At 44.5% G+C, this 23,756-nt stretch overlaps 2 protein-coding genes across 6 annotated transcripts in view; one reads left to right on the plus strand and one right to left on the minus strand.

Annotated features, from left to right (window-relative positions):
• On the plus strand, positions 1–16,789 carry fancl (FA complementation group L). 3 transcript variants are annotated; one of them, XM_029669445.2, is made up of 15 exons: positions 3–154; positions 230–351; positions 584–642; positions 914–974; positions 1,434–1,490; positions 1,619–1,716; positions 6,527–6,623; positions 7,781–7,849; positions 11,275–11,425; positions 11,605–11,688; positions 12,571–12,616; positions 12,854–12,935; positions 13,429–13,545; positions 13,833–13,904; positions 14,225–16,789. In XM_029669445.2, exons 1-15 carry the CDS (start codon positions 136–138, stop codon positions 14,258–14,260), a joined length of 1,170 nt encoding a protein of 389 aa, XP_029525305.2. In that variant the 5' UTR covers positions 3–135; the 3' UTR covers positions 14,261–16,789. The 3 variants fall into 3 exon arrangements, with proteins under 3 accessions (XP_064879281.1, XP_029525305.2, XP_029525303.2); XM_029669443.2 differs by having other exon boundaries at positions 3–351; XM_065023209.1 differs by lacking the exon at positions 14,225–16,789 and having other exon boundaries at positions 1–351; positions 13,755–13,842.
• The window catches only part of vrk2 (VRK serine/threonine kinase 2), a 17,340-nt gene continuing 7,206 nt past the window's right edge, over positions 13,623–23,756 (minus strand). For all 3 annotated transcript variants that reach the window (XM_029669441.2, XM_029669440.2, XM_065023208.1), the window contains 7 exons: positions 20,248–20,368; positions 18,912–18,970; positions 18,194–18,393; positions 15,856–15,981; positions 15,459–15,629; positions 15,199–15,345; positions 13,623–14,910 (listed from right to left, as the gene is read on the minus strand). In XM_029669441.2, coding sequence (XP_029525301.1) covers positions 14,488–14,910; positions 15,199–15,345; positions 15,459–15,629; positions 15,856–15,981; positions 18,194–18,393; positions 18,912–18,970; positions 20,248–20,368 — 1,247 coding nt within the window. In that variant the 3' untranslated portion in view covers positions 13,623–14,487. The remainder of the gene's footprint in view (positions 14,911–15,198; positions 15,346–15,458; positions 15,630–15,855; positions 15,982–18,193; positions 18,394–18,911; positions 18,971–20,247; positions 20,369–23,756) is intronic.

Here is a 23,756-nt window from a genome sequence, read left to right on the forward strand (position 1 = left end):
ACACTTTTTTATTGTTTTTTTTGCGGGAAAAACAGTTAGATGGCTAGCTACTCAACCAAAAATAACGTATCGGTTTGTGTACAAAGGCAATACTTGTATTTCTGAAATACCTTTTCTCAAACGCATTATTAGTTAATGTTCAAGTGGCACGAACGTGAGTACTGTATGCAGCTGAAAACTTGAGATGTTTACATGCTAGCATGGTCAGCTAACCATGTTGTTATTTTAGCCCAGCACTACACAGCTGACTTCGAACTGTCAAGAATGGAGAGTTTACTTGTCAAAGAGAGTCCGCTGTTGTTACCACTCAACAAGGAGAAAACTGTCTATGATGGATTTATCACGGTTCAGGTGGGACAAACATGGTTTCTGAGTTAGGTAACTGTTACTTGCGCTACAATCAAGTCAAGATAATGTTGTATCTTAGATATAATTTGTAACGTTGTTAGCTGTGAAGTAGTCGCGCGCATGCATCGATTCTTGGACAGTCAGCTGTTTATTTAGAAGTTGACAGAAGAATATTTATGGTTTGAACAAGATCTGATGACCTACTTTATCTACTATTGTTGCTATTTTATTTTAGGAGAGAGACTTCAGAATAAGAATACTGCTTCCACCAGATCATCAACTTAAACTGGCTAAGTAACGTTACAAGTCCCCTGTAATTCTATGTGTGTGTGTCAGAGTCCGAGAAAGACAGACACAAGAAATTGTCTGTCAATTCCTCTCTCTGTTCATCTGTTTCTTGCTTTCTCTACACGCACACAGACAGACTTATGCAGAGGATTGGTGGCCTCAAACTTAATGATACATGTTGCCTGCCCTCTTTTATACCCCAAATGACTTATATTTCACTCTAGTCCCCTGGATCAAATGGAATCAATGATTCACTAAATATCATTCTGCATTGCAGGCTTCAATGCTGCTGGCAGTTGAAACAGCTATTGTGTGGATATGGACACATAGTAAAACAGGTAAGAAAAAAACAAAGCTAACCACACCAACACTTTAATAACTCTAATCAATTGAGAGGCCAACTCATTTCAGATGAAGATGTTTTCAAGGATAGGTAGACTGGACTGCTTAGTGAACTGTATGTTCACTTATGCATTCCATCACTTGCTGTGTTTCATTCGCTTGTTGAAAAAAATATTTTCCACTGCATAATTAACATTGCCTTGGAAATGTCCCTATTTGTTATGTGGTCACCTCTGGGTTATTGGGATTAGATTTATATTTCACCCCAGGCTGTAAAGTTCATTATTTTCACAGGCTTTAAGCTATCATTAATTATTAAACCTAGTGGCAGGCTCCATTAATCAAAACTTTGGCCTTGATTTGAACAGCTACTAAGTTGGTTTGAAAGAAGACACTACAGTAACACTTAATTTTCCAGCTGATCAGAGATCTCTCGTTGTTTTGTCTTTTTGCAGAGATTACATCACTCTCCTGATCTAGTCAGCTTTGTTCTGGAGCTGAAGACTGTCCTGGTAAGAGCATCTGTTTTTACCTTTCAGATTGATATTGACATATTCCTTGATGTCATAATACATACAGTAAAATAATACCGCACTGAAATGCTGGTGATTGAATGTAAACAGGAAGTGTTCTGTTCCAGGAAGTGGCCCTCAAGTGCAGGCCAGAGTGTCGCTCCATCCCCCCTCCACAGTACTACTCTCAGCTCATCATTGAGATGGAGGACCTGGGATGGGATAAGTATGTACTGGAGCAAGTAGGGATAGGGCCAGGAGCTTTACCATGTGACCTGACCAGGAAAAACTCTTGTCACTAGTCATAGAATATAACTATGACCTGCATTATTTCCTGTTGAGTTCTATTATACCAGCCAGTGACTAACTATTACCCTATAGCGGCCATACCATCAGCCTGAACCATAAAATAAAGGCTTAGGACAATATTATACTGCATTAATAACTGACTAATAATGACATCCTTATTTTTTTGTTGTTGAGTTATAGTTAAAGCCATATCCCATTTAATAACACTGCCTAGCTATATGTCAGCCAGGGCCAATACCGTCTTCTCTTTGTGACTGGTGATGCATCTCAGCTACCATTTAGCTCGGCTACTCATTTTCCACTTTCCCTATTAATGACTACAGCTGCAATTATGATATTAGCAAATGCAAATTGGTCTAATTGAAGACCCTACTCTTAGGTTTAATGGGGGGGATGTTGAAGTTATGTGGAAATGAGGTGAACGTCATTTCAATACTGTATTACCTTTAGAGGCATTACGCAGCAGGCCTCAATGCACTCGAGATTCGTTTAACGTCTTAATTGGCAGTGGCATTAATAGCCAGGGTTTTCACTCGTTCACTCATTTTGTCTGCTGATGGGTGCAGGCAAGAGAGGCTTGCGTTGAGCCTGGTCATTTGAATGGGCTTGAGACTGCCTTGAGAAGTCATGAGTTAGTGAATGGGAATATGGAGTCAAGTATCTCCACTCCAGCCCCCTCTATGCCCAAAACACATGCTTTAAAGTGTTTGGCATCATTAAATAGACACAACTTTATTCCATATTCACAACTCTTTGAGGCATATACATTTTTTTCTTCTCTGTTTGGAGTAAGAGGTGTGTGAATGTGTTTTTGCCTTGACCTTTTGTGTATTTCTCTTCAATCTGTCTTTAGGTTTCCCAAAGACCGTATACCACGTGTCAATCTCATTCCACGGAGGGCAGTGTCTGCAGGTTTTCGCTCCTCCCTTGTACTTGATTGATGAATTAAGTTCACTAATTAGTAAACAACTCCCCTCACCTGATGGTCTAGATCTTAATTGACAGGAGGGGGGGGGGGGGCGCGGACACTAGGCCCTCCATGGATTGACTTTGACACCCCTGCCGTATACTTTGCCTTTACCCCTAATGGCCATACATCCATTTGGCTTTAATTGTAATCGGTATAGGTGTCACATCTTCCTAACTTGGAGGAGTCTACTAGGCATCATTGAATATATATATTTTGTGTGTTTACAAATGTATTACAAATAAGAGAAATACCTTATGTAAATAAGTATTCAGACCCTTTGCTATGAGGCCTGAAATCGAGCTCTGGTGCATCCTGTTTCCATTGATCATCCTTGAGATGTTTCTACAACTTTATTGTTGAGTCCACCTGTGGTAAATTCAATTGATTGGACATGATTTGGAAAGGCACACCCCTGTCTATTTAAGGTCCCACAGTTGACAGAGCAAAAACGAAGCATTGAAGTTGAAGGAATTGTCCGTAGAGCTCCTAGACAGGATTGTGTCGAAGCACAGATATGGGGAAGGGTACCAAAAAATGTCTGCAGCATTGAAGGTCCCCAAGAACACAGTGGCCTCCATAATTATTAAATGGAAGAAGTTTGGAACCACCAACATTCTTCCTAGAGCTGGCCGCTCAGCCAAACTGAGCACTCGAGGGAGAAGGGCCTTGGTCAGGGAGGTGACCAAGAACCCCATGGTCACTCTGACAGAGCTCTACAGTTGCTCTGTGGAGATGGGAGAACCTTCCAGAAGGACAACCATCTCTGCAGCAATCAGGCCTTTATGGTAGTGTGGCCAGACGCAAGCCACTCCTCAGTAAAAGATACATGACCACCCGCTTGGAGTTTTCCAAAAGGCACCTAAAGACTCTCAGACCATGAGAAACAAGATTCTCGGGTCTGATGAAACCAAGATTTGACCTGAATTTCAAGTGTCACATCTGGAGGAAACCTGGCACCATTCCTACGGTGAAGCATGGTGGTGGCAGCGTCATGCTGTGTGGATGTTTTTCAGCAGCAGGGACTGGGACACCAATCAGGATTGAGGCAAAGATGAATGGAGTGAAGTACAGAGAGATCCTTGATGAAAACCTACTCCAGAGCGCTCAGGACCTCAGACTGGGTTGAAGGCTCACCTTCCAACAGGACAATGATCATAAGCACACAGCCAAGACAACGCAGGAGTGGCTTCGGGACATGTCTCTGAATGTCCTTGAGTGGCCCAGCCAGAGTCCGGACTTTGAACCCAATCGAACATCTCTGGAGAGACCTGAAAATAGCTGTGCAGCAACACTCCCCATCCAACCTTCCTCTGCATCTGAATCCTGGACTTACTGACAGGCTGCCCCTAGTTGGTAAGAGTAGGTAACAACACATCCACCACGCTGATCCTCAACACGGAGGCCCCTCAGGGGTGCATGCTCAGTCCCCTCCTGTAGTCCCTGTTCACTCATGACTGCACAGCCATGCACGTCACTAACACCATCATTAAGTTTGCCGATGACACAACAGTGGTAGGCCTGATCACCGACAACGATGAGACAGTCTATAGGGAGGAAGTCAGAGAACTGACCCTGTGGTGCAAGGACAACAAACTCCCTCAACGTGATCAAGACAAAGGAGAGGAGTGTGGACTTCAGGAAAAGGAGGACCGAGCATGCCCCCATTAACATCGACGGGGCAGTAGTGGAGAAGGTTGAGAGCTTCAAGTTCCTTGGCGTCCACATCACCAACAAACTAACATGGTCCAAACACACCAAGACAGTCGTGAAGAGGGCACAACAAAACCTATTCCCCCAGCACCACCGAGAGCATCCTGACGGGTTGCATCACTGCCTGGTATGGCAACTGCTCAGCCTCCAACTTCAAGGCACTACAGAGGGCAGTGCGTACAGGGGGGCAGTGCATCACTGGGGCCACGCTTCCTGCTACCCGGGAGCTCTATACCAGGCGGTGTCAGAGGAAGGCCCTAAAAATTATCAAAGACTCTAGCCACCCTAGTCATAGACTGTTCTCTCTGCTACCGCACAGTAAGCTGTACCAGAGCGCCAAGTCTAGGTCCAAGAGGCTTCTAAACATCTTCTACCCCCCAAGCCATAGGACTCCTGAACATCTAATCAAATAGCTAACCAGACTATTTGCATTGCCCCCCTCTTCTATGCTGCTGCTACTCTCTGTTATCTATGCATAGTCACTTTAATAACTCTACCTACATGTACATTACCTCAATACCGGTGCCCTCGCACATTGACTCTGTACCGGTACCCCCTGTATATAGCCCCGCTATTGTTATTTTTTCTGCTGCTCTTTAATTATTTGTTATCCTTATCTCTTACTTTTTTTGTATTTTCTTGAATCTCCATTGTTGGTTAAAGGCTTGTAAGTAAGCATTTCACCTGTTGTTTTCGGCGCATGTGACAAATTTGATTTAAATTGAGCCAGACAAACCTTGAGAGGATCTGCAGAGAAGAATGGGAGAAACTCCCCAGATAGAGGTGTGCTAAGCTTGTAGCGTCATACCTAAGAAGACTTGATGCTGTAATCGCTGCCAAAGGTGCTTCAACAAAGTACTGAGTAAAGGGTCTGAATACTTATGTAAATATCATATTTCTATTTTTCTAAAAACCTGTTTTTGTCATTATGGTGTATTATGTGTATATTAATGAGGGGGGGACTATTTAACTATTTTAGAATAAGGCAGTAACATAACCAAATTTGGAAAAAGTCAAGGGGTCTGAATACTTTCCGAAGGCACTGTAATAGTGAATGGAATTTTACATGACTGTCTGGCTTTCTACACAGATCTCATACTTTTCATACTGATATCTGGAGTACCACAGTTCTCATCATTACTTTAACAAATGACTTTTTCACCACTGTGTACAGCTAGCTCCATCCATATACTGCTCACTCAAACACACGTGTGTCATCTGTTCCTGCTTTCTAAGCAACTCCGTTCCTGTAGTTCCAATTGCACTGCTATCATCAGTCTTCACAGTGGGGCATCACACTGTCACGCTGTGTCCATCGCGCCAAGTGCCAGCCAGCCCCTGCTATTGTGGGGCGGGAGGCCGCGTGTGAATGCAGAGTAGAGGATATGGGACTGTGATTCAAGAATGGAGCTGTGATACTGATATGCAGAAATGTTTTTGCTAGATTGTCACTGCAATGAAATGGGAAGGGGGGGAAAGAGGGAGATGAATTGAGTGAGTGAAACATTTTCTGTGTGTTACTAGATTAAAGGAGTGAGGTGCTGTGGGGTCACGGTGTGTGTGTTCGAGCATATTTCCACTCATTTCTGTGGTTTTGTCAGTTTTACGATCATCCTAGTCTGGTCCGTCAGAAACGCTGCCCTGCTCCATGCCTTCAGAAGTTGCACACTGACCACCACACCACATAAATCTCCAGCAGAAATATGGCCATGTCAGCCACAGCAGAGTTCCATTACTGCACTGGAAATCTAGGAGGAAGTTACCCCCCAGAGTCTAGAAACTGATCTAGGGTCAGTTTGACATTTCCTCCGCTAAAGGTTAAGGTTAGGATTAGGGAAATGTAAGCTGGTCCTAGAGCTGTACCTACGGGGATTTCTATCTGTTTAGACATCTTACTGCCTCTCAGAGGGTGTGATTAATGGGCTACGATGGGAGCAACCTGCTTTCCCTCTACTAAACACCTCTGAGTCTGTCTGTGTGTGAGAACGCATCACCTCTTTATGCAGTATGTGTCTGACCAGACTGACCAATGTCTGTGTGTTCCCAGGCTGGTGTCCATTGACACGGAGTTCCGCACACTGAGACTGAGGGCTGAGGACTCCTCAGGGCGACAGCACGTCGTCACCGTCAAACTGAAGCCCAAGGTAAGGGAACACACACACTATGCAGGCTAATATGTTCACACATGTACACTTACAGCTAAGCTAACTAAAGCCTGAAGTGAGAACACACACATTGTAACAGTCAATGAAAAACCCCAAGTCATACTCTTACACAGTACGCTCAAATATCCATCTTGTGTTAAAAAGACAGTACTTCTCTGAGCAGTCCCATATCTAGGACAAACATAGTCTGCGTGAGAGGTTCCAACACCCTGTGAGATGGGAGTGTAGAGATATCCACTTTAGATTCACAGTTGCATGATACAACCCTCCAGAAGCAGAGGAGGGAGATGAGAGCATGTGGGCATAACTAGTAGAAATACATATGGTTGGTCCTCTTTTTATTTTTAATTTTTTTTATTTTACCTTTATTTAACTAGGCAAGTCAGTTAAGAACAAATTCTTATTTTCAATGACGGCCTAGGAACAGTGGGTTAACTGCCTGTTCAGGGGCAGAACGACAGATTTGTACCTTGTCAGCTCGGGGATTTGAACTTGCAACCTTCCGGTTACTAGTCCAATGCTCTAACCACTAGGCTACCCTGCCTGTAGGTAGAACATCTAGATCAGTTTTAGCACAGACCGTGCCTGCATCTTGGTTAGCGATAGCCGGCATATCACTCTTTCCATGCCTGCCTGCCCCCTCCCTCTGAGTATAGCAGGGTGGCAGTGCTGGGTTCGGGAGTAGTGAGCAGGGTGGCCGCATGGCAGGTTGGTGGTAGCTGGCCCAGATGATATCCAGAGGAGGTGGTTGGTTTCACCCTGTGCCCACCTGCCTGTGTGCCCACCTGCCTGCCCCCGTCGCTGTGTAAAAATAGCCTGGTTTCCCCCTGTGGCCCAGCTGCCTCGCCCGCCCTTCTCCCCTACCCAGGTCACCCCACATAGGCAGTCAGAGGGTGGAAGGTAGGCGTTGGCATGCAGAGATAAGGGGGGAAGTGATATGTGGAAAGAAGGAGAGGAATCATAAAAAAGAGATGTAAGGAAAGGGTGTGGGTTAACTTCCTGAAAAACACAGTTACCAGTAGGCTATAGCCTGTTTAGTGTACATACCGTATTGGTAACAGTCAAGTACCCAGGGACATTGATATGCATGTTTGCCAACTCTAGGGGGTTAAGGCAAGTTTCCCTCCTATTCACAGCACCCTGTAGAGGCCCCATGGTGCTCCGCAGACCTACCTGTTCCACTGGCCATGACTTGGACACCACAGGTACTGTACACACAAACACATCACACTTTTTCAGTCCAACTGTCTCACACTCGTACATGGAGTGGAAATTATATCACGATACTTAGGTGCCGATTCTATATGTATTGTGATTCGATACTGGGATTGCGATTTGAAATTCCAAACATATTGCTCACTATGTCTGCTGCAGAGAGACAAGAGAGCCATGAGAAAACAAATGTTGATCAGTCATGGAATGAAAGTGCTGAAAACATGTTGGCTCACTATTTAAAAAGATGGATAACAAGCTATAGGATGAAAAATACCAGAGTTTTAGCGCAAGTGCAGCCGACTAGCGCTAGCTAACGCAACCTAACAACAAAGAAATTGTCAAAAATAGTATTGCGATATGTAACTATATTAATTTTTTTTTTTTTTTCTTTACTACTTATACACACTAACACACTTTTTCAGTTGCAATTCAAACACTTGCTGTCTGTCTCAGTACAACCTTTAAATGATAGCCTTTTAACTCCTATTTTATTCTCAGTTACAGTCAGTAATATTGAGCCCTAGACACTGACAGCTGTTCTCTTGCTATGTGCTGGGTGTGTCCCTCTACACGTGTGTGTGTCTGTGTGTGTGTGTGTGGTACATGGCAGCCGTACAGAGAAGACGAGCTAAGTACAGCGCTGCCGTATGGAGCCTGTCTGCCTGCTGGGCAGCTGATGGATCTCTCCTGTGCTGTGAGAGGACTGTGTGTGTTGTGGGGGAAGGGCTTGTCTGTCGGCTGTCCTGACATGTTCATTTGAATGAGTAATTATTGCCTGCTCTGTTGCAGGGCCAAGATGTGCCACACTGTGTTTGTGTGAGAGAATGAGAGGGACAGAGAGACACTGTAGTTTGTGTGCACATTAGAGAGGAAAAACAAGACAATGCGTCATATACACTCAGTGGCCAGTTTATCAAGTACACGTTCCCATTGAAAATGGTTCACTCCTACAAGACAGTGAGTCACGTGGCTGTGGTTTGCTATATAAAGCAGGCAGACAGGCATCGAGGCATTCAGTTACTTTTCGATTGAACGTAAGAATGGGCAAAACGAGTGACCTCAGCGACTGTGCGTGGTATGATCGTCGGTGCCAGGCGCGCCAGTTCCAGTATCTCAGAAACAGTCGGCCTCCTGGGCTTTTTATTCATGATAGTGTCTAAGGTTTACAGAGAATGGTGCTACACACTAAAAAACATCCAGTCAGCGGCATTCCTGTGGGCTGAAACAGCTATTTGATGAGAGGTCGAAGGAGAATGGGAAGAATTGTGCAAGCCAACAAGCGGGCCACAAAAGGGCAAGTAACGGTGCAGTACAACAGTGATGTGCAGAACGGCATCTCGGAATGCACAACTCGTCGTTCCTTGTCACCGATGGGCTATTGTAGCAGACGACCACACCGGGCTCCACTCCTATCAGGTAAAAACAAGAAGTGGCTCCACCAACACTGGACAATTGAGAATTGGAAAAACATTGCCTGGTCAGACAAATCCTGGTTCCTGTTGCGTCTTGCTGATGGCAGTCAGGATTTGGCGTAAGCAACATGACACCTAGGCCCCATCCTGCCTATTGTCAACGGTACAGGCTGGTGGCAGTGGTGTAACGTTGTGGGGAATGTTTTCTTGGCACACGTTAGGTCCCTTGATACAAATTGAGCAACGTTTTCCAACCCAAAGAATTCAGGCTGTTCTGGGGGCAAAGGTGGGGTCTGACCTGGCACAAGATGGGTGTACCTAATAAACTGGCAAATGAGTGTATGTTCATACAGTAATACATACCTGTTTGTCTTTTAAAATCAGTGTGTGGTGATTGACGTACGAATCAGATTGTGGCTGAGCAAGACCATTGGTGGGCACCAGACCCACCAATGCAGGTGTGGCACAGCATGAGCAACCTCTGCCAGCAGTCTGTGTGTTTGTGAGTCCGTGCGTGTACAACTGTATGTACCGGACCTACAGTAATAGATGATTAGAATCCTATCTGTCATCAGCCAGGAGAAGAGGGCCCAGGCAGATGCATCACAGTTCCCACAATGTCTACACAAGCCACCATTATAAAGGCTTTAGGTGTATCCATTCATACATCATTACTCCATTTGAACCACACTAGATGATTGCTTTTATTAGCAGTGTTTTAGTATGTACGGTTAGGCTCTCATTTCCTCAGGAGTTAAGCCTGTAGCGAGGATAGATCTGTTTTTACTCAGTGCTAGATGAAGAGGCCTAATTGAGGCACTCAAGGAGTACTGAGCGGATCTTAGCTTTCCACAGACACACACTCTTACATCCTGCCACTCAAATCCAGCAGGAATTCAATTACCAAGCCCCCTTTTACTGGGTCCACTGTATTTCTATGGAGCCATAACCATAATCACGCCACTGGCATTAATTGGCCAGTAATTGCGGAGTCTCTGCACCTGTGCGATGCTAAATTGTGTGCACTGTGCTGGCACAATGACCCATCATTTTTGGTTCATTTCTCTATTTTTTTTGTACGTTTTTTTTTTTTCTCCCTCATGTCGGATTTCCCGGGACAAAGCTAGTCTAAAGGGAATTTGTTTTTTTGAGCCTGTGCCTGCATTAAATGCTGAAGAATCATTTTCTAAATCATGTTTGTATATAACGTTTCATCACCTCACAAATCTAGGCAAAAATATTTCCCTAACCGTTAGATAGCTTAGTTGGTGTAAATTGTGGTCATTTTAATACAAATAAACTTATTAGGTTACACAGGTCATTCTCTCCAAGGTCAGACCTTTTATAGATGCCAATTTTTCTGCAAATCCTTACCATTTAATGTACATGGGTATAATGATACAGTGCCTTCAGAAAGTATTCATATCCCTTGACTTTTTCCACATTTTGTGTTACAGCCTGAATTGAAAATTGTTTAAACTGAGATTTTTGTTACTGGCCTACACACAATATCAAAGTGGAATTTTGAATTTAGACATTTTTACAAATTAATTAAATATGAAATGTCTTGAGTCAATAAGTATTCAACCCCTTCATGGCAAGCCTAAATAAGTTCAGAACTAATCATTTTAAAGACTGAGCTATAATCGCTGCCAAAGGTGATTTTTAACATGTATTGACTCAGGGGGTTGAATACTTATCTAATCAAGATATATTAGTGTTTTTAGGTTTTATAAATATTTTACAAATGTTAGAATTTTTCTTCTACTTTGAGTATTTTGTGTCAATCATTTTTTTAAATAAAATATAATAAAATACATTTTAAACTCACTTTGGAACAACAAAATGTGGGAAAAGTGGTGTGAATACTTTGAAGGGACTGTATTAACTACCGGTAATTATAATTTCTCAGTTAAGATAATTCATTTCTTTATTCAAAAAGTTTCCACCCACACATTTGAACCCTAGTTTAGGTTGTCATACCGGTGTTCTGTTCCCCACAGAGTTCTCTGGGTCATGTTCACACTCAGTTCCTGCTGCTTCTAGAGTCTCTGGCTGAGTTTTGGGCGGTTCTAGATGAGATCGATGAAAAGACCTGGGTTCTAGAGCCAGAGAAACCCAGCAGAGCCGACACCATGAGGAGGATTGCCATCGGTAACGCACACACAGACATGCAAACTCACCAACTAGAGACCTCTATAGGCCATAATTAACCCTCATGCACACTGAACTAAACAACAGACCACTACTGCTACTATCACTTTTATCATTGCTTCCTTTGTGTTGTGGTCAGCTATTCCTCGTCTCCAATCACTGATTAACTATGTCTGCAGCAAATAACGTGTCCATAAAAGTGGAGGTTGACACGCAACACCCAAAGATGTTGCCAGAGTGCTGCCTGCTTGGAGCTGAGCATGGTAGGTGAAAGACTATAATTATGGTTGTTCCTTTTTTTAAATGTTTTTTTAATCGATAATGTATATGAAATGTGTACCCTATATTAAATGACGGCACACTGCCATGTTTCAATTTATTTTACATTTTATGCATCCTCCTGTTTATTAACTGATCTGACTCAATTTGATAAGCACATGTAGTATTGAGGAAACCTGGCTTCCACCTACCCTTATTCTATCATATCTGTGATCACAGACAAAGGAAAGCTGTATTAAAAAGGAAAGCTGATGAATGTGTACTACCCAACAAAGTTTTTTACAACATAATCATGCTTTTGATTTGGTACGAGTAGGAGCGGACCAACCAAGGTCGAGTTTGTTCTATTTAAGTCCTAACAATTGTTGCCAATTGTTTCTTTAAATCCAAGGTCATGCTTGGCCAACAGTGCCACACAGAACTCATTGTTGGTTGCCTAGCAATGCTATTAAACACACACTGCTGTCGCCAAGACTGAGGCAGGCAGCGACCCTCAAATAGATGGGGTCACACAGAAATATTGCTTTTTGCATTTAAGAATAAACAACAGAATGCAATGATGGCTGTACACAAAGACGAGGCTCATGGGGTGGAACGGACTAGAGCAGAGCGTTTATGTGGAAGTTATTGGAATATTTCCTCTTTGCCTGACTCTCTGTCATCAAATATGAAGAGCTGTTTGTAAGAGCCTGTGTGCTGCATCCAGGAAAACACTTGACATCACCCCAAATTAGATGTAGGGCGATGTTTTCTGAAATGCACAAAAACGACTGTTAAATCCCCCTGCAAGTGTTGTGTATCTCTAAACCTCTTTTTACAATGTCCATTTGGTATTCACAACTTGTGTGGGTTATTTTCCCCTGCAGTGGTAACACCTTTGAGGAACAAGCTGAATGCCAACATGCATTTATGGTAAGTTAGGTAGTCAGTTATTTGGATACAGTCTACTTTTTGGTATTATATGTTCCATACAATGTGATTCTAAATTAACAGTCTTCTATGCCATTTCAACGTGATAGTATTGGTCAACATTTCCTAGCTGGGAGAGAAAGACATATTGGTCATAATTGCAAACTTCTCTTCCCTCCGTCTCGCCCTCATTTGCATGTGTTTAATTAGTGTGTGAAGGAGCTGTTTTGTGTCTTTCAGGAACCCGGACTGCAGCATCTTGCAAAACCTCCGGGATGTTTTGGAGATAGAATTCCCATCACCTGCCACCCACGAAAAATCTGTACGTTGCATTTCCCTGTTTCAAACACCAAGCCCTCACAATTACCTCTGCCGAGGAATCGTGTGTATAGAAATATATTTTTATTTCTGGTCTTTTTTGTTTGCTGGAGGTGGGTGTGCATCCCCTTTAATTGGGTTGTTTACAGATAAGATCATTAGAATAACAAAGATGGCAGAATCCTCGGCACTATCGAGATCGCTTTAATCACACCCCCATTTATCTCTTTTTTTGCCGCCGGATGGGTTGAAAGGGTGCCGTGTTTATCCACTGTCGCCACGGTGATTAATGCCTCAGCATCATTAACATTCCGAAGAGCAAAGTTTACTTTACCAGATGTTGAAATTGTACCTGCCATCCTCTTTTTAATGGATCGCTTGGAGAGAAAAAGGGCTTCTCGTTACATGAAAAGAAATATGCAAACAGAGAGAGGGAAGGGGGACACTGATAGAGAGGGGATAGACAGGAGGAGAGCTACTAAGAATGTCTCCTGTAGAGTTTCAGTGCGGAGTGTGGGATCTGTTACGCCTACCGTCTGGAGTCAGCCATTCCTGATCAGGTGTGCAACGACCCTCGCTGCGGCCAACCCTTCCACCAGGCCTGTCTGTACGAGGTAAGGGACACGCACACAACTATCCTACCCAATCAGTAGGCATGTCTGTTTTACAAAACACTACACACTATCCAGGATAAGGCATGCATGAATTTAAAATCATTTGTTATAAATTCATACAAAAATGGGATGTGAATTTTTTTTTTTTTAACATCAAATTCATTTCAGGTGTTTGGCTTCTTTGCATTTCTCTAATCTTGCCACTACAGGCACAAGGAATTGGTCAACTTCAATTTGGCTAGTTCCTGTTAATTAGTTTGACTAGTTCCTGTTCGGTTTCTCTCCAGTGGTTGCGTGGACTACCTTCCAGTCGCCAGAGCTTCAACATAGTGTTTGGAGAGTGTCCCTACTGCAGCAAGGTATTTCAAGCCGCCATATGGCATTAAGACTCACTTTACAGTCGATGTCCTTCATAAAAAAAGTCATATAACATACCTTATATAGTCTTCATATAATGTGTCATTCATAAAGTTTCAAAAAAGGTAATATAGAGCGCTGTTCATGCACAATAAGTACATTGAATATAGCAGATCACATTTAGTAGTGTGGAGGTACCATGTCCTTGGTTAGTATATTATACAACAGTCACACTGTAACACTATAGAAAATCCCCAGAGGTACAGTTGCAAATCACAATGTAGTCCATGTTAAATTACATTTTTACTTTTGTTGTTTACAGCCCATCACAGTGAAGATGTCCACCCAGAAACCCTGAGAGCTGACTGAAGCCTGGGCATAGAGCTATATGGTTTAACATGAGCCTCAGCAAATCCATAATACATCTCATCTAATGTATATCGTCTCACTCACGTCATGACACTATAGCGAACTGGAGTAAGAGTTGGGGATGATACAAACCTAAAATTAGGCATGATGAATAGGAAACAACAAAAAAGCTCAAAGAGTTGCAGGGAAACAGCACCAAGTCATCATTCAGGACTGTCAGCCAGAGTGAATTAGAAAGGCCAGGGACAGGAATAAGACCACCAAGGCACTACAGTACAGTGTGACATTACAGCCACTCTTCTGTTTGGGAGAAGGCTCTGCTCTCTGGCCGTGGTCTTTGTGGCTGTATTCCTCCCACTCACCAGATTCTGGGGGATTGTGCTTATTACTCTTACCCCCACACCGGTGGTCATGGTTGAAGATTTCTGAACCATCCTCTTTGTACAGATGTTTTTCCCAGTGTGTCTGACTGTGGTCCTCCCACTGGTCATCATGTGTTTGACCCAATTTGCTTTTTGTAGGGGTTGTACTTTCTCTGGGTTGGAACAGTCTATGGTTGACTTGTGGTCTTGATGTCACAGCAACGCCGTCATCAGCAACTATTTTCCTGACGCGACGTTTGGTTTGTGTTGATGTTTTCTGTTAGGGGATAATTCACACATTTGCTTGGGTTTCTTCCATTGACCTGAACTTTTGTAACAGCCGTTAATGTGAAATTACAACAAAGGCAATAAAAAAATATATAATCACAATTTTAAAAAGTGATTTATTTTGAACTTGCTCTGATAAAACGTATTTCATTATCAGTTGGGCGTCAATGTAAAGTAGCTGGTCATTTTGTCCATTCTTGTAAAACCAGTTGGACAACATTCTAGTAAAATGCTGTGAATCCTGTCAATATTGCAGGACTTAGTGCCTTGGCCTCACCGCCTGTTCTGGCTGGGGCTTGGATTTGGGTGGTCCTCTGATGTATTGAGACGGCACAGGTCTGGGTCTCTCCATCTCCTCCTCACTCTCGTCATCCTCCGCATATACAGACTTTGGTTTGGACGACCCTCTAGCTCGCCCTGCTTTCTGTGGGGAAAAGATTCAAGACCGGATTGAGATTTCACGTGAAGCTAGCATGCACTAGTTTATGACAACATACTCCTGGACATTTCCTGCTTGTGAATTCACTAACACCTTACCCCATGTTCTGACTGGGGGTTGGATACTGGTGGTCCCCTAATGTAGCGAGATGGTACAGGCTTGGGTCTCCCCTCTTCAATCTCCATCTTTTCTTCATCACTGTCATCCTCCACATATATAGGCTTTGGTTTGGAGGCCCTTCTAGTTGCAGGTTTAGCCCTGCCCGCTTTCTGTGGGGAAAGGACACCGGAATAATTATTTCATGTGACGCAAACGAACAACTGAATGAAAACATACTTTTACTCCTGTTGTCAACACTTCAAAATAAAAGGGCATTTCTCCATGTGTGTCCACTACTGTACATTCCAATACATTTATTTTTGGGTCATATTGTACTAAAACCAGTTGCAAACAGCTCAGTAGTAAAGTTTAGTGAATCCCGTTTATAGCCAACACCTTTACGCCCTTGGGTGGTACAGGTTTGGGCCTCGCTTCATCCAACTCCATCTTCTCCTCTTCATCACTCTCCTCATCCACCACTACGGGCTTTAGTTTGGATGAGCCTCTACCTCTGCCTGCTTTCTGTGGGGAAAGGATACAGGAAGAGAGGGTGAGGGGCTTAGTAAGAGGCTAGCATGCAACGGTTTCTGATAGTAGAAACTTGCTTGATTCTCCATTGACCAGCAGAAGGCCACCTACTGTGTTGAAGACGAAGCATTGTTCACTGAATTATTCATTTGTCTTTGAATGATGAAGATAAATAATAATACGGGAGTCCGTACAGGACAACGACTAACTACCTATTGGATATCATGAAATCGGGGAGGAAAAAGGAGTAAATAACAGAGGAGTAGGACAGACACTGAAAGCAGCCTTTCCATGACCCCTATTAATTCGACTGACATTTACACTCACTTTCCAAACCTCCAGAAATTGACTTCTATTTGACTACAGATCCAACTGCCCAGCAGTTCAGCATGGAAATTAGAGAAAATTAGAACAATTATGGCTGCTGATCCTCTGCCCCTGTAAAGTGTGTGTAAAGTGTGTGTCATCAATCGCCTCAAATTGGGCTGTTTTGGCCATCTGCGGGTCAAGTTAGTCACCATTGGAGGCTCAAGTGATTCCAGAAAATCACCACCTCTCTGCTCCAGAGCCTCTTGAGGGGGACGAGGTGTGCCTCCGTGGGGGTCAGGGGCAAGTTGACCCCCTTTACTACGGTCAAGATCCCCGCCAGGCATTTAGAGAAGAAAATGTGATTCACCTCTACACCGCTATGCAAAGAGCCAGAGAGATGACATATTTGGTACAGTCCAATTGAAATGCACATATTTGATGAGAAATACTTTCTGGAGTGTATGTGTGTTGTAAATAAAGACCTGGATTTGTGGCTGAGGCTGTTAGTGTGTGTAGATCTCCCACACTGCACTGGGGCTCCCGACAGACCCACACATAGACACCTCTCCCAGAGGGTTATAAATCAGAGTATAAACAATGAACATGGAGTCTAGCCATCTGGTCTCCATTACACTCCCCTGACCTGCACTTTACCCTATCCAGCTATATTAGATACTGAACAAAAATATCAACATGTTGGTCCCATGTTTCATGAGCTGAAATGAAATGTTCCACACACACGACTTATTTCTCTCAAAATTGTTTACATTCCGGTTAGTGAGGCTTTCTCATTTGCCAAGACAATCCATCCTGACAGGTGTGGCATATCAAGAAGCTCATTAAAACAGCATGACACACAGAATAATGACATCCCTTCAAATTAGTGGATGCAACTATTTGAGCCACACCCATTGCTGACAGCTGTATAAATTTTTTTTTTTAAATCGAGCAAAGTGGCAACGTCTAGGAACAACAATGGCTCAGCTGTGAAGTGGTAGGCCACACAAGCCAACAGAATGGGACCACTGAGTGCTGAAGTACGTATCACGTAAGAATCGGCTGCCCTCGGTTGCAACACTCACTACAGAGTTCCAAACCACCTCTGGAAGTAACGTCAGCACAAGACCTGTTTGTCGGGAGCTTCATGAAATGAGTCTCCATGGCCAAGCATCCACACACAAGCCTGAGATCACCATGCGCAATGCCAAGTGTCGGCTAGAGTGGTGTAAATTGGATTCTGGAGTAGTGGAAACGCGTTCTCTGGAGTGATGAATCACGTTTCACTATCTGGCAGTCCGACGGACGAATCTGGGATTGGCAGATGCCAGGAGAACGCTACCTGCCCGAATGCAGTGGCAACTGTAAAGTTTGGTGGATGAGCAATAATAGTCTGGGGCTGTTTTTCAAGGTTTGGGCTAGGCCCCTTAGTTCCAGTGAGGAGAAATATTAATGCTACAGCATAAAATGACATTCTAGACGATTCTGTGCTCCCAACATTGTGGCAACAGTTTGGAGAAGGCCCTTACCTGTTTCTGCATGAAAATGTCCCCATGCACAAAGCGAGGTCCATACAGAAAAAGTTTGTTGAGATTGGTGTGGAAGAACTTGACTGGCCTCCACAGAGCCCTGACCTCAACCCCATCGAACACCTTCAGGATGAATTGAAACTCTGACTGTGAGCCAGGCCTAATTGCCCAACATCAGTGCCCGACCTACTAATGCTCGTGGCTGAATGGAAGCAAGTCCCCGCAGAAATATTCCTTCATCTAGTGGAAAGCTTTCCCAGAAGAGCCTATTTAGCCTACATTTGTGAGTAGATCTGGATGTGTGCGATTGATTAATAGGTGTACATTAGGGGTCCCCAATAGGCAGTTTTCTGAGCAAGGTGTGCTCTCACCTTGCCCCCGTCTGGCCAATCAGACCCTCTGGTGGAGGAACCCCCTGACATTGCTCCTCGTGGCACAGACAGGTCCAGCCTTCCCTGGCCTCCGCTCGCTCTCAGTCCCGCCTCAGACAGCAGCTCTCTCAGCCTCTGGTAGTCCGGACGTTCCTCATACTCCAGAGCTTTGACACTGAGCAGGAAACTGGCCAACTCATCTAGGAGAGGAAGAGGGACAAAAGAGAGAGAATGCGCAATAGTCCCACTCCGACGTATCTGTGATGTTTTAACACTGGCTATGTGCCGTGTGATCTGCGTGTTTCAGTACACAGAAACCGTCACCCCTTACTGCAACTAACATGTCCAGCTACCTAGTGTACCCACACACACTGTGGTTGAGTGTGTATCACACTCATATACAATAGGGTTGATGCATGTCCTGGGCCTTATCTGTGGCGACCAGCCCAGCCCTGCCTCTGGAGGAGGTGCAGAGAATCATCCCAGTCAGTCACCACCATACATCACATAGCCATAACCTCACAGAGACGTGACCTCTGTTTACAGTACCAGAGATAACAACAATGGAGTCTCTAAGACATCTCTCTGGGATGGATAATGGAGTTGTGGGAACATATTTCAAAAAACCCTCCTAAAATGGTTTAATTCCCTTCTGGGACAAAGTGGTGACTCTGACTACTGGACAAGTACTGACTGGTACGGAGGCCCTCTCACTCACCTGTGCAAGCTCCACCCACCGACAGCTCCTGCACCGAACCAGGTAGATTACCTATGAGTCTGAAAAGAGAAACAGGCATGAAATAGAGGGGGAGAGAGAAACAAGGGTTTAACTTAAAGACAACAGACATACTGTAAGGACAAAGTTTTGAAGGGTCTGTCCTATATCCGAGAGATATACTTTGTCAATTAGTGTGGACACAGGTTCGAACATCTCATTCTAAAATCATGGGCATTAACATGGAGTTGGTCCCCCCTTTGCTGCTATAACAGCCTCCACTCTACTGGGAAGGCTTTTCACTAGATGTTGGAACATTGCTGCGGGGACTTGCTTCCATTCAGCCACAAGAGCATTAGTGAGGTCGGGCACAGATGTTGGCCAGTCAAGTTCTTCCACACTGATCTCGACAAACCATTTCTGTATGGACCTTGCTTTGTGCACAGGGGCATTGTCATGCTGAAACAGAAAATGTCCTTCCCCAAACTGTTGCCACAAAGTTGGAAACCCAGAATCGTTGAGAATGTCATTGTTCGCTGTAGTGTTAAGATTTCCCTTCAATGGAACTAAGGTCTGAGTCCAATGGGGGGCGAGCTTTACACCACTCCGGCCGACACTTAGCATTACGCATGGTCATCTTAGGCTTAGGCCGTGAAAACCCATTTCACGAAGCTCCCGATGAACAGTTCTTGTGCTGACGTTGCTTCCAGAGGCAGTTTGAAACTCGGTAGTGAGTGTTGGAACCGGGGACATAATTTTTACGTGCTATGCGCTTCAGCACCCGTTCTGTGAGCTTGTGTGGCATACCACTTCACGGCTGAGCCGTTGTTGCTCCTAGACATTCTACTTCACAAGAACTGCACTTACAGTTGACCAGGGCAGACATTTTACGAACTGACTTGTTATAAAAAGGTGGCATCCTATGACGGTGCCACGTTGAAAGTCACTGAGCTCTTCAGTAAGGCCATTCAGTTTGTCTATGTAGATTGCATGGCGGTGTGCTCGATTTTGATACTCTATATACACACACAAGTATGTGGACAGGTGTATAACAAAGCTCAGGAAATATATATTTTGACACATTTAACCCCTTATTTTCAACACAAAACTACCTCCATATTTTATTTTTAACTGGTACCGGGTTACCTTCAGACAAGTCACGTGACAAACACCACTGTAGCTCGGCCACCGACATATTCTAGGTGGGTGTGGTGAATTGAGACGCGGTCCATGCAAAAAAAACATCCCTCTAGCTTAAAACTGACGGATTTTGATAGAGATTTAACACTAAGGATCAATAGGAAGATGGAGAGGGATCCAGAGAGAGGGTGGTCTTTACCTGGTCTTGGCCTCTTGGACCTGTATAGGGTTCTTGAGCACAGAGTCCCAGGGCAGCGCCCCACACAGCCAGTGGAGCAGACAGAAGCCCAACACCTCCAGGTCTCCACGTCTCGATGGAGCTACACAGAGACAGAGAAGAAGATGATCAGAACCTGGTTTGGGAGGATAGAAACAGCTTTGTTTGAGGGGCTGTCTTCAGAGGTAAAACAGTATGCAAAGAGAGGGTAAGGAGGATGACAATTATGGAGGGAGTGTTAGTCTTTCAACTTTTCCTGTGCTCTGCAGACAGACAGGGCTTTGAGGGGAGGGCCAACATTTTATGTCAGTTTTCCTTCTTCTCTGGCCTGTTCCAGGAAACTGGATCCTTGTGGCCTCTGACATGATTCAGACGCCCGCTGCACAGCCTAAACACACACACTCGATTGCTCAAACACCCCCTCTAAGGCAGTAAACCACACAGATATCTACGCCCAAATCAATACCACAGGTTACAGAAGTCGACAGGGTGCTGTGCACTGGGGAGATATCTAAATACTAAATACTGATGATGGCTAGACATTAACCTCTAGACTTGCCTCGTTGTAAACAATGCCTTCCACCTAGTTTTAATACAAGGAAGTGAACAAACCCTGCACTGAGAAAGTGTCTTTATGAAAAACTGTGGGGAGTTCATCAATACGTCTGGATTGAGTGCATGTGAGGGGTCGAGCCCGAGGAGTTTTAGCAGCTCAATACTGTAACGGCCGTGCATCTCCGGAGAAATTACCCATCGACTGACTAGCTTCGTCAGAAGGAGAAATCTCCAGCCAGATCCATGGCTAGCATTGATCCCAGACAGTGTTCCCAATTAAATAGGCTGCTGCCACAGTGGCTGCCAGGCAGCGGCACCCAACAGGACAGCACTACTGGCTAGCCTAGGAGACGAACAACAGGGGTTGGTTGGTTGTAGTTAAATAGGCTGCTGCCACAGTGGCTGCCAGGCAGCGGCACCAAACAGGACAGCACTACTGGCTAGCCTAGGAGACGGACAACAGGAGTTGGTTGGTTGTAGTTAAATAGGCTGCTGCCACAGTGGCTGCCAGGCAGCGGCACCAAACAGGACAGCACTACTGGCTAGCCTAGGAGACGGACAACAGGAGTTGGTTGGTTGTAGTTAAATAGGCTGCTGCCACAGTGGCTGCCAGGCAGCGGCACCCAACAGGACAGCACTACTGGCTAGCCTAGGAGACGGACAACAGGGGTTGGTTGTAGTTAAATAGGCTGCTGCCACAGTGGCTGCCAGGCAGCGGCACCCAACAGGACAGCACTACTGGCTAGCCTAGGAGACGGACAACAGGTGTTGGTTGGTTGTAGTTAAATGTGGGTTGCCACGGTGTCTGCCTCGGTTGTTGCCTTCAACATTTTTGTGATTAAGCCGCTTGTTTAAGTAATTTACTGAATCAATTATCTCAAGAGTGGAAGGTGTAAAGTACTTAAGTGTATAGGTCAGCATTACAGTATATTTGTTGCTGCCACTTCTAATTAAGCCATTGTTGTAAACAATTATATAAAGCCTCATTGATACTGAGAGGCAGATAAGAGGGAATAAAGATGAAAAACACAAGTGACACCAGCACTCAAAAACTACGCCAACTCCCACAGCCACAAAATAGATTAACAATTAAAAAGATCAACAACTACGTTAAGCACCAGTGGCGTGTGCTTTGACCATATTGTCCCTGTTCACAATAGCTTTTCCTTTGCTGTTTGGTCGTGTATTTATGAATCTTTCCCTAATGAGAAGGCAGCACACACACATACAGCTCTCTCTAATGCACCCACACATTCATGCATATGCTTGCGTGTACGCACACGGGTTTCTCTCCTATTGATATTCAGATTTTCACTCTTAACACGCTCTTTCGGAATCTCCGTGTTCCAAAGCATCCTGCTCCAATAGGTGATAATTAGCTCAGAGTTCAGTGATGCCTCACTCTGTTCTATCTCCACCCTTGTCATGGCAACATCTACCCAGCGAGGGTGATGATAGGTAAGATGGGAGTGTGGGATCTTGAGCAAAAAGTAGTCTTGTAGCTTGTCAATCTGCATGCATCTCGATTTCCATTTGACCCAAAGGAACTTACAACGTGGAGGTCAAGTAAGACCAGCCATCATATTTAGCCACCTGGAATATAATTCTGGTTTGTTTATCAACTGTAGACAAAAAGGGAAACGTTACCTGATTGACTCATTCCAATAGTAGAGTACTGTAGGCCTAACAGAAGTTATTACATCAAAGGACTGATGATTAGAAGCATAAACACATTCCAGACAGTTTACAACAACAAAAAAATTGGATCGCTCCTACAGACAGTGAGTCACGTGGCCGTGGCTTGCTATATAAAGCACGCACAGGCATTGAGGCATTCAGTTACTGTTGGGTTGAATGTTAGAGTGGGCAAAACGAGTGACCCAAGCAACTGAGCATGTTACGATCTTTGGTGCCAGGTGTGCCGGATCAAGTATCTCAGATACGGCCGGCCTCCTGGGCTTTTCACGCGAGACAGTGTCTATGGTTTACAGAGACTGGTACGACAAACAAACATCCATCCATCAAATATATTGGTCACATTCATATATTTAGCATTTGTTATTGCGGGTGTAGCAAAATGCTTGTGTTCCTAGCGCCAACAGTGCAGTAGTATCTAACAATTAACAATAATACACAAATCTAAAAATAATGGAATTAAGAAAAATATAAATATTAAGACGATCAATGTCGGAGTGGCATTGACTAAATACAGTAGAATACAGTATACACATATGATATGAATATAGGTATGTAAACATTAAAGTGACTAGTGTTCCATTATTAAAGTGGCCAGTGATTTCATATCTATGTATATAGGGCAGCAGCCTTTAAGGTGCAGGGTTATGTAGCTGGGTGGTAGCTGGCTATTTAACAGTCTGACGGCCTTGAGGGAGGCAGTGTGCCCCCGGTGATGTGTTGGGCAGACCATACCACCCTCTGGAGAGTTCTGCGGTTGCGGGCTGTGCAGTTGTCGTACACTGTCTGTGTAGGTGGAACATTTCAGTGTCAGTGATGTGTAGGCCGAGGAACTTGAAGCTTTCCACCTTCTCCACTACTGTCCCGTCACTGTGGATGGGCGTGCTCCCTATGTGGTTTCCTGAAATCCACCATCAGCTCCTTCGTTTTGTTGACGCTGAGGGAGAGGTTATTTTCCTGGCACCACTCCGCCAGGGCCCTCACCTCCTCCCTGTAGGCTGTCTCGTCATTGTTGGTAATCAGGCCAACGACTGTTGTGTTGTCTGAAAACCTTATGATTGAGTTGGAGGTGTGCGTGGCCACACAGTCATGGGTGAACAGAGAGTACAGGAGGGGGCTGAGCATGCATCCTTGTGGGGCTCCAGTGTTGAGGATCAGCTAAGTGGAGGTGTTGTTTCCTATTTTCACCACCTGGGGGGCGGCCCGTCAGGAAGTCCAGGACCCAGTTGCACAGGGCGGGG

This window comes from Oncorhynchus nerka, linkage group LG10, assembly GCF_034236695.1.
Source record: "Oncorhynchus nerka isolate Pitt River linkage group LG10, Oner_Uvic_2.0, whole genome shotgun sequence".
Lineage (NCBI taxonomy): Eukaryota > Metazoa > Chordata > Actinopteri > Salmoniformes > Salmonidae > Oncorhynchus > Oncorhynchus nerka.

Bases quoted from the DNA above. Each gene is read 5' to 3' on its own strand.
- fancl (XM_029669443.2), top strand. From the start codon at position 193: ATGCTAGCATGGTCAGCTAACCATGTTGTTATTTTAGCCCAGCACTAC. The intron at 13,546-13,832 runs GTAAGGGACACG...GTTTCTCTCCAG, and splicing joins ACCAGGCCTGTCTGTACGAG to TGGTTGCGTGGACTACCTTC. The intron at 13,905-14,224 runs GTATTTCAAGCC...TGTTGTTTACAG, and splicing joins AGTGTCCCTACTGCAGCAAG to CCCATCACAGTGAAGATGTC.